The sequence below is a fragment of the Chiloscyllium plagiosum genome, chromosome 42 (genome assembly GCF_004010195.1).
Source record: "Chiloscyllium plagiosum isolate BGI_BamShark_2017 chromosome 42, ASM401019v2, whole genome shotgun sequence".
NCBI classification, from domain to species: domain Eukaryota; kingdom Metazoa; phylum Chordata; class Chondrichthyes; order Orectolobiformes; family Hemiscylliidae; genus Chiloscyllium; species Chiloscyllium plagiosum.
Genome location: NC_057751.1, coordinates 5,311,401 through 5,322,112, shown reverse-complemented (window position 1 = coordinate 5,322,112; position 10,712 = coordinate 5,311,401). Strand labels below are relative to the sequence as shown.

At 49.7% G+C, this 10,712-nt stretch overlaps 1 protein-coding gene across 2 annotated transcripts in view; it reads right to left on the bottom strand.

Moving 5' to 3' along the window:
* LOC122543053 (anthrax toxin receptor 1-like) overlaps positions 1–10,712 on the bottom strand; it is a 142,149-nt gene that overhangs the window by 97,379 nt on the left and 34,058 nt on the right. For both annotated transcript variants that reach the window (XM_043681251.1, XM_043681250.1), the window contains exons 7-8: positions 9,475–9,543; positions 2,470–2,550 (exon numbers count right to left, since the gene is read on the bottom strand). In XM_043681251.1, the coding sequence (XP_043537186.1) occupies positions 2,470–2,550; positions 9,475–9,543 (150 nt within the window). The remainder of the gene's footprint in view (positions 1–2,469; positions 2,551–9,474; positions 9,544–10,712) is intronic.

Below are 10,712 nucleotides of genomic sequence, written 5' to 3'. Positions count from 1 at the left end.
GGGTCACACACTCCCTGTGACACAGAATGACCTGGGGGTCACCCACACCCTGTGATATAGAATGACCTGGGGGTCACCCACACCCTGTGATATAGAATGACCTGGGGGTCACCCACACCCTGTGATATAGAATGACCTGGGGGTCACCCACACCCTGTGATATAGAATGACCTGGGGGTCACCCACACCCTGTGATATAGAATGACCTGGGGGTCACCCACACCCTGTGATATAGAATGACCTGGGGGTCACCCACACCCTGTGATATAGAATGACCTGGGGGTCACCCACACCCTGTGATATAGAATGACCTGGGGGTCACCCACACCCTGTGATATAGAATGACCTGGGGGTCACCCACACCCTGTGATATAGAATGACCTGGGGGTCACCCACACCCTGTGATATAGAATGACCAGAGGGTCACCCACACCCTGTGATATAGAATGACCAGAGGGTCACCCACACCCTGTGATATAGAATGACCAGAGGGTCACCCACACCCTGTGATATAGAATGACCAGAGGGTCACCCACTCCCTGTGACACAGAATGACCTGGGGGTCACCCACACCCTGTGATATAGAATGACCTGGGGGTCACCCACACCCTGTGATATAGAATGACCAGAGGGTCACCCACTCCCTGTGACACAGAATGACCTGGGGGTCACCCACACCCTGTGATATAGAATGACCAGACGGTCACCCACACCCTGTGACACAGAATGACCTGGGGGTCACCCACACCCTGTGATATAGAATGACCAGAGGGTCACCCACACCCTGTGATATAGAATGACCAGAGGGTCACCCACACCCTGTGACACAGAGTGACCTGGGGGTCACCCACACCCTGTGATATAGAATGACCAGAGGGTCACCCACTCCCTGTGACGCAGAATGACCAGAGGGTCACTCACTCTCTGTGATACAGAATGACCAGAGGGTCACCCACACCCTGTGATATAGAATGACCAGAGGGTCACTCACTCCCTGTGATATAGAATGACCAGAGGTTCACTCACTCCCTGTGACACAGAATGACCAGAGGGTCACTCACTCCCTGTGATATAGAATGAACCCTGTGATATAGAATGACCAGAGGGTCACCCACTCCCTGTGACACAGAATGACCAGAGGGTCACCCACTCCCTGTGACACAGAATGACCTGGGGGTCACCCACTCCCTGTGACACAGAATGACCTGGGGGTCACTCACACCCTGTGACACAGAATGACCAGAGGGTCACACACTCCCTGTGACACAGAATGACCTGGGGGTCACCCACACCCTGTGATATAGAATGACCAGAGGGTCACCCACACCCTGTGATATAGAATGACTGTTCGAGATGATCATGACAGACCACAATAAGTAGTCTTGTGCAGAATGAGCGTGCAACAGGATCTGTCTGCTCTCTCAGTTTCTGGTGAAAACGATGTGGAATTTCTCACTGTTTTAAGTTGCCTTGCCTGAGCACACAGTGTTCCTTCGGGAATATGAAACTCCACTTTCTTGTCATGCTGAGTTGGAAAGCAGCAACCTTATTGAGCCACCTCCACAGTGGGGGTGACAGTCCTGTAAACAGCTCACTGTTTTCCCCTCAGTTCACTATCCGTTTGGAAACTCTCTCCACCTCCCAGTCAGACTCCAGCTCCCAATGGAGAGAGACCCCAGGTCTCCACGTGCGAGGAACAGACTCTGTTCCTCACCCCGATCAAACTGCAGTGCCATTAAATCATGGGGGGAGCAAGGTGGCAGAGGAGAGTATGGGCCGATGAGATCAGCCATGAATTCACTGTCTGGTGGAACTGCCACGCTGAGCTTAATGGCCTACCAGTGTCCCTCTGTCCTGTGGTCCTCCATGGCCAGGCACACACACATCTGTGTGAACAGTGCCTGGCTCACTCCTGGTCAGCCTGCTCACTATGTGCTGCTGACTGAATTGTCTAACTGGTGCTCCAGTCATTGCAAAGCCATTTCTGTGTCCCCTCACAACCCGCGTACAGTACCACCAACAAGTCTGACAGTGTGCAGTGTGCGAGAGCAGCACTCACTTTCTCTCCGGGCAACAGAGGCTGGGACGCTGCCAAGTCCCCCAAATTGCTGTTGCATAATCGCTGTCAGCAGACCAATCAGGAAAAAGACTGCGGAATCCAATCTGGGTAGAAAGCCGGAGCATGGCTGAGGAATTGAGAGCAGGAGTGTTTTCTGATTCGGTACAGATGCTGCAAAATAAGTGTCAGCTTCCTTGTTGTCCTGCGATGACCCTGTTTCCCCCCACCCTACCCACTCTCCCACAATCAGCTTCAAACCCTCAGATCCCAAAGCCTTCTCCTCTGCTTCTAACTTTCCCCAGGCAGCTTTCCTTTTTCTGAGCTGGGGGGGGGGGGAGTGAGCAGCTCATATTTAATGGGAAGCAGCTGTCTGTAAGTTCCTGCACTGGATAGCCACGTACACCACTCACCGAGTCGATGATGCCTTGCAGAGCCTCAAAGCCGTCATTTACTGGGAAGACGTGGTCTTTACTATCTGCAATTCGAGCCAGCTACATCCAGGGAAGGGGGCAGGAAGGTCAAAGGGACAGTGGGGGCAATTAGGGTTGGAGTAGGAGGTCAGAGAAGGGGAGACAAACAAATGATTGTCATCATTATTTCCCAGTTATTAAATACATATCAAAACATCAATATTAAATATCTCCTAATCATTGTATTACGTTTATCAATCAATAAAGATGAAAAGTAAGGGTGGTATGGTGGCTCAGTGGTTAGCACTGCTGCCTCACAACACCAGGGTCCCAGGTTCGATCCCAGCCTCGGGCAACTGTCTGTGTGGAATTTGCCCATTCTCCCGTGTCTGTGTGGGTTTCCTCCGGGTGCTCCGGTTTCCTCCCACAATCCAAAGGTGTGCAGGTTGGGGTGGATTGGCCATGGGAAATTACCCATAGCGTCCAGGGGTGTGCTGGGTTAGCCACGGGAAATGCAGGGTGACAGGGAGAGGGTGGGTGATGGGTCGAATGGCTTCCCTCCACCCTGTAGGGATTCGATGAAATATTTCACAAAGAGCGGCAGTCTCTTCTGTATCACCAAGTCCTTGATCTGAGGTGCTAGGGTGTGGCAACTGTGAAAGTCATCCCAGTTCAATCCCATACTTGCTATTTCTCAACCTGGTTCACAGGATAGCTCAGCAACTCCACAAACGGATTCCCAGTTCCATGCCTCTCCCTCTTGCCTGAGTCCTTTGGCCTTCACAAATGTTTTGTGTTTTGCTTTCGATCTGACAAGCTCAGGCGAGCAGCGAGGATGGCAAAACGGTGTTTCCAACACCGCACACCGAGTCTCGGGAATATCATCCGTGTTGTCCTGTGAGAATAGTTTGGACTGGGATTGGGCTGAACTTGTTCCCACGGGGGATTCCGCAGAGTAGCAGGTGACCTGATCAGAGTGCGTGCGATCCTGAGATGTCTACGCACACAGGAAATCTACACTGTGTGTCTTCATTCATTCATGGGTCATGGAGCACACTGGCTGGGTCCAGCATTTATTACCCTGTCCCTAGTTGCCCCTTGAGAAGGTGGGGGTGAGCTGCCTTCGAGAACCGCTGCAGTCTATGTGCTGTGGGCTGACCCACAATGCCCTTAGGGAGAGAATTCCAGGATTCGGACCCAGTGACAGTGAAGGAACGGTGATATGTTTCCAAGTCAGGATGGTGAGTGGCTGGGAGGGGAATTAGTAGGGGGTGGTGTTCCCATGTATCTGCTGTACTTGTCCTTCTAGATGGAAGTGGTCAGGGTTTGGAAGGTGTTGTCTCAGTATCTTGGGTGAATTTCTGCAGTGCATCTTGGAGATGGTACACACTGCTGGTATCTGTGGGTCAGTCGAGAATGAGGAGGCATGGTTTTATAAATTTGGGATTGCCCTGACAGGACAGAGATGAGGAGTTTTCCTTTTTCTCCTTCTGCAACTCTGGGACTCTCTGCCTCCAAAGGGAGTGCAGGCAGGGCCATTGTATAGTTTTAAGACAGAATTCGAAAGTATCTGATGAGGCAGGGAGTCAGAGCAAATTAGATAGGAATCTGGAATTCAAAACCCAAACAGACTAGGCCGGGTTTAATTGAACAGCCCATGAGGTTCCAGGGGTTTGGTTTCTGCTCCTATTCAGTTTGGTTTGTCATGGACCAGGCCAGACCCCCTCAAAACATTATAAAACCCTAATTTGGTATTTTCTTTTCGGCAGGTGTACAGTGGATATTCACAGGAGGGATGCAGTTGCCCCAAACACCCAGCCTTAAACAACCCAGAATTTATTTTCACACTACAGTTCAAACATGAACAAAAGAAAACTGAATTCAGACTAACTTAACTTCTTTGAAATCCCAACCGATTCTATCACAACTTAACAAAGGTCTTCCAATCCCCGCAACATCACTTGGGAAACGGTAAATTTAAACACAGGTTCTTACAGGCCGGAGAGATTTCAGAGAGAAAACTCAGGCAAGAAACATCTGCTGAAGCATGGAACCTGTTTCACTGGAGCTGCTTCTCTCGGTCCCCAGCAGGTGTCTGACTGCTTGCTAAAACTGAACCAAACTGGATTTTTAAAGGAAGGATGCTCCCTCATTTTTAATCAGTGATTCCTCGTTCCACATTCTCCCACAGAAGGAAACATTCTCCCAACAGCAATCTCTTAAGACCCCTCAAAATCTTATCTGTTTCAACCAAGTCGCCCCTTACTCTTTTAAACTCCAATGGATACCAGCCTGTCTGATTTCTCCTCAGAAACCACACTGTCATCCCAAGCTGATAGAGCTTCTCTGAATGACACCTTCAACAGAGAACTGATCTGTTCTGTGGATTCTATCTTTTAACCTCATTGGCCAATTCACTGCAGCCAGCCCTGTTTCCATGCCCACACGACTGCCTTTTCACAAGTTTTAAAGAAAAGTCTGGGACCCACTCCTCTGTCCCTCAAACCCAAGGTAAAATTCAATCATCTTGTGATTGCTGCTACCTCAGGATGTTTTCACTGTGAGGTCATGAATTAATCCCATCTCATCCCAGATCTATCCACTCAGCTCCAGAACATGCTCTTATTGAAAACTGTCACAAAACATTCCAGAAACTCCTCCTTATCATCTGTTCATCTGTCCGCATCTGATCTTTCTTGCCTATGTACTGTTGGAAGCCTGCCATGATTATTTCTGAACCAAACTACAATTATTTTGACTCCACCCTACTGAACAGTTACTGTTCACGTGACTCTGTGCCACGATTGAACTGTTTCCACAGGCTGGTTTCCTGAACTTAGGTCATTCTTCTTTCTGGGGCTGGCATTAATGAACAGAGCTACCCCTCCACCATTTCCCTCTCCTTCCAAAATGTCCCAAATATGCAGTTCCTCATCCCTGTCACCCTGCATGCATGTCTCTGTCTTTGCTCCTGGATCATTCTTATTCCTTAGATTTCAACTTGCGGCTCATCTAAACTGTTGCAAATGTCACAAATCACACGCCACCAGGTTTTCAACCAACTGATGGATTTGAAATCATATACTTTCTGAGCGCTGCCATGCTCCAAAGTTTTGTAATTTCATATCAACCTTGGTGTGGTGTGACTTCTGACCTTATCCACCCCAGTCCAACACCAACCACCTCAAATGCCATGTTTATTCAGATACAGCAGCCTTCGTTTCATCCTGTGATTCATCGAGTATCCTCTCGTCTTATCTTGTGATTGGTATACCTGCCCCCTGATTGAAAGGAAAATTTAATGTTATGAAGTGAAAAGTTACATTGTCCAAAGGAGAGTCAGGTTGTCATGTTTTTGCAGGTTTGACGTTGAGCTAATCAGTGTGGAAGCAACTCACACGGACCGTCCCAGGGATGAGAAACTCCAGCGACGAGGATAGACTGAAGAGGTTGGGAATGTTCTCCCGGGAGAGGGGAAGGCTGAGACAGAGATCTGGTTGTGGTTTTCACAGTCAGGAGCGGGCTGGACAGAGTAAACAGGGAGAGACCGTTCCCACTTGGGAAAGGAACAAGAACGGGAGGGGAATGGATTTAAAGTGAGGTGGAACCGAAGTGAGGGTGATGGGGGATAGACCCTTTCCCACCCAGTGAGTAGTTCGGGTGTGGAGGGCACTGTCTGGTAATGGGCTGGAGGCAGCTTCAGTGCAGGCAATCAAGAGGGGCACAGGGTGGGTATTTGAGGTAGAAATGGTGTGCAGGGAGATGGGGTGAAAGGAGGACATTGGTGCTAGGGAATAGAACTGGTGCAGGCACATTGGGCCGAATGGCCTCATTCTGCAGTGTTACAATCCCGTGATCCAGTCAGCTGCTCAGAATGAGAAGAGTTCCTGTCCTCCAGGCAGAAGGAGCCAATGGAGAGCATGGAAGTGCTGAGCTATCTGAGGGTGTAACTCTGCACTATGGAGCAGCAAATAGTCCTCCTCTTCGGTTTGGCCGAAGAATGAAGGCTGCAGCTTCTCAAAAGCACCGACCTTGGCCGTCAAGCCGTGGAACATTAGGACTCATGCTACTCCTTAGTGACTGGATTGAAGCACCCAACCTTACCGCAGACCCCTCCCAGGCTAACAGACCCTCTCCTCAGCCAAGGTCAGGGGAAACTCTGACGGGCTAGAATCAGCAGCGGCTCTTTCCGAACGTTACAGGCACCAAAGGTCAGGGGTCAGGAAGGGGAAAGGGCTGAGCTTGAAGGTCTGGCAGCGCAGGTATGATGGGCTGAATGGCCTGCTCCTATTAATTCCCATGTTGGAAGGTGGGACTTTACTAGTCAATGGGATAGTAAGGGGAGAAAGTGAGGTCTGCAGATGCTGGAGATCAGAGCTGAAAATGTGTTGCTGGAAAAGCGCAGCAGGTCAGGCAGCATCCAGGGAACAGGAGAATCGACGTTTCGGGCATAAGCCCTTCTTCAGGATAGTAAGGGGAGCCCATCCTAAACAATCTTCTCCAATACACCAAATATGACATGTTTTTATTCACTCACGGGATGAGGGCCAACACATATTGCCCATCCCTAATGGCCCAGAGGGCAGTTAAGAGGCAACCACCTTGCTGTGGGTCTGGAGTCACATGTAGGCCAGACCAGGTAAGGATGGCAGTTTCCTTCCCGACAGGACATGATTGAACCAGATGGGTTTTCCAACTGTCAACAATGGTCATTATTAGACCCTTCATTCCAGATTGTTTATTGAATTGAAAATCCACCATCTGCCATAGCAGGACTCAAGCCTGGCTCCCCAGAACATGGCCCGTGTCCCTGGATTAACAGTCCTGTGACAAAACCATGAAGCCTTCACCTCCCCTGTATGTTCTCACATTGAGCAGACAGCAGTGTCTCTGTCAATGCACACTGAGTGAAGCAATGCTGAGTCATGGAGTCATAGAACTGGACAGCACAGAAACAGACCCTTTGGTCCAACCCGTCCATGCTGACCAGATATCCAAACCTAATGTAGTCCCACCTGCCAGCACCCGGCCCATATCCCTCCAAACCCTTCCTATTCATTCTATCCATCCAAATGCCTTTTAAATGTTGCAATTGTACCAGCCTCCACCACATCCTCTGGCAGCTCATTCCATACACGTACCACCCTCTGCGTGAAAAAGTTGCCCCTTTGGTTTCTTTTATATCTTTCCCCTCTCACCCTAAACCTGTGCCCTCTAGTTCTGGACTCCCCCACCCCCGGGAAAAGACTTGGTCTATTTACCCTATCCATGCCCCTCATGGTTTTATAAACCTCGATAAGCCTCCGACGCTCTAGGGAAAACAGCCAGCTCAAACTGGAAGCACGGTGAGCTTTTAATCCACACGACTGGTGACAGGGAGCACGTCTGACTTATAGGTTATCCTGGAAAGCGTCGGAACGTACCGTTGGGACACAACCTCCCGTGAAAGGGCAGTGGGTGAAAAGCCAGGGAAAGATGCACAGAGCAGGAGAGTGGGGGAGAGGAGGAGGGGTGTGAACAGACTGAGTGACAGGTACCCCCTCCCCCATCCACTCGCCAGGGCCACGTGGAACCATTTCTCCAAAGATCCCGAATCTGTGTTTGTTCAGTCGGGGAGCTTTCACTGGAGCCCCACGTTTGAAAGCTGGCCAAGTTTCAATTCCTTGAATTCAAGGAATCATCGGAATGCCTGCTTCGATTTCCCATCTGCTTTGTGAATTAGGCCTTTTGTTTTTTTGAAGCAGAAGTGCAGGTCAGCGGCTGAGCTGCCAATCTGCATTCCCATCAATACCTGGGATCATTGGTTGGCTTGAAACACTGGGTTCGCAGCAGATACCACACAGGAATGTGGAACTCTGGAAAGGGTGAACAAAGTTGAGCGCGGGTCTAATGTTGGACTGGGTTTTTGTTCGAACACAAGGCAGGGAATGGCCAGTGTCTCAGTCTGTGTGTGCACAGCACTCAGTAACACCAGCCACCTCAATAGGACAACACTGCCCTCCCATCTGCCCATCTGCCCACCTGTAAAACCACTTGGTGCATCTGAGAGGGACGGTCTCACTGAAGAGTTTGTTTCCAATTCAAGTGAAAGAGCATACTCCAAGCCAGTGCTGAATGGAACAAATTATCAGGTGGTTATGGATGGAATGTCTCTCCATCAAAGTGCCAAACCTGATACCGTGAAGGGAAAGAAGGGCCAGGATTACAAACCAAAGATCTTCAACCATTGTGACAGTGTCCGAGCCACACAGAAGCTACAATCTAGGGTCTTCTTACCCTCTGGTGAAAGGTAAAGCCAGCCCAGGTATAATCTCTTCCAACCCCTTCCATCAGGGAGAAGATACAAAAGCTTAAACACACATACTAACAAGTTCCAGAACAGCTCTTCCCTGCTGCTGTTAGGACACTGAATGGATCTCCCAAATTTTCAATGTCATGTTGACCTCGCTCTCTGTACACTTACACTGCAACTGTAACACTGTGTTCCTCACTCTGTTCTATTACCTCAAGCACTGTCTGTACTGCACACAAAACAAAACTTTTCACTGTACTCAGGTACATGTAAGAATAATAAATCTTATCACAGTCTTACCACACCATAGGGTTACTGTCTCATGAGTGTGTGTGTGAGAGAGAGAGAGAGAGAGAGAGAGAAAGAAAGAGAGAGTGGGGACGGGCAATGACTGCTACTAGTAGGATTTGAGGGTTACCATCGCCTCGGGTGAGTGGAGAGGTGCAGGGGGGAAATTCTGACATGGTCACCTCACCTCAGTTGGACCCACACTGTTCAGAATTGGACCCACACTGTTCAGAATTGGACCCACTTTGTTCAGAATTGGACCCACGTTGTTCAGAATAGGACCCACGCTGTTGTCAATGACCAGCCAGCCAACTGAGTGAGCTGAGGAACCCCTGCAGCCCCCACCAAGCCTCTGTGTTTTTCTCTGTGCTTGCTGTCCACATGCAACAGTCCATATCGCTCGCATGGAAACATTGCTCACCCACCTGGGTTTCATTGAAGTCTTTGACACCGACGCAATAGACCGTCGCTCCCAGACTTCGTGAACGGTCTGCCTGAGGAAGAAAGAAAGGGGGCAGATCATAGGGATGTCTGAAATGGAACTGGTACATCAGCGGGTGACCAGTTTGACATGGAGCCAGGAGCAATCAAGCTGAATTTATAACATGATTGCTCTCCCCAGCTTAAGGCCAGGACAGTCAGGCATCATTCAATTAACCCCTGTCTGTATTCACCACCACCCTTCGCTGAGGTAGGGCAAACAGTGTTCCCCAAGCAAAGACAGAAAGGGCTGGAAAAGCTCAGCAAGTCTGGCAGCATCTGTGGAGAGAAATCACAGTTAACGTTTCAGGTCCAGTTATCCTTCCTCGGAACTGCCTCCAGCCCAGTCACTGGACCTGAAAGGTTAACTCTGAATTCTCTCCATAGATGCTGCCAGACTTGCTGAGCTTTTCCAGCCCTTTCTGTCTTTGTTTCTGATTTCCACCATCATTTCCTCCAGTTTTTAATCTCATGTTCCTCAAACCCTAGGTTTTCTGATTCCGAATTTGGAAATAAATGCGCAGCAGAATCCTTGGGGTGGGTTAGGTGAATAATACAGTTGATTAAACAAAAGTTGGGGCAGGGTGGCTTGGTGGCTAGTCCTGCTGCCTCACAGCGCTAGGGATCTGGGTTCAATTCCAGCCTCGGGCGACTGACTGTGTGGAGTTTGCACTTTCTCCCAGTGTCTGCGTGGGTTTCCTCCGGGTGCTCCGGTTTCCTCCCACAATCCAAAGATGTGCAGGCTCGGGTGAATTAGCCACGCTAAATTGTCCATCATGTTCAGCGATGTGTCGGTTAGGTGCATTAGTCAAGGGTAAATTAGGGTCTGCGTGGGTTACTCTTTGGAGGGTCGTTGTGGACTTGGGCTAAAGGGCCTGTGTCCACACTTTAGGGAATCTGTGCTTGGTTAGTCCACAGACAGGAAAATGGGGAAGGAGAGCAGTCTGGTGAGAAATGATGAGCTGCCGTCAATCCAGAGGTATCAGAAATGAGTTGCAACTTCCAAAGGTCAATGTCCTCTCCCAGCCTCCTGAGTCAGCCCAACCCAATCATTTTCCTTCCTTTCAGGCAGAATATGGGCTGGTTGGAGACAGAAATAGGGAGCCTGAGGTCGACTGCCAGCTCACTTGGAGTCATGCTTTTGCTGAACACCAATCCACCTCGCTTTCAGCCATTTGACAAC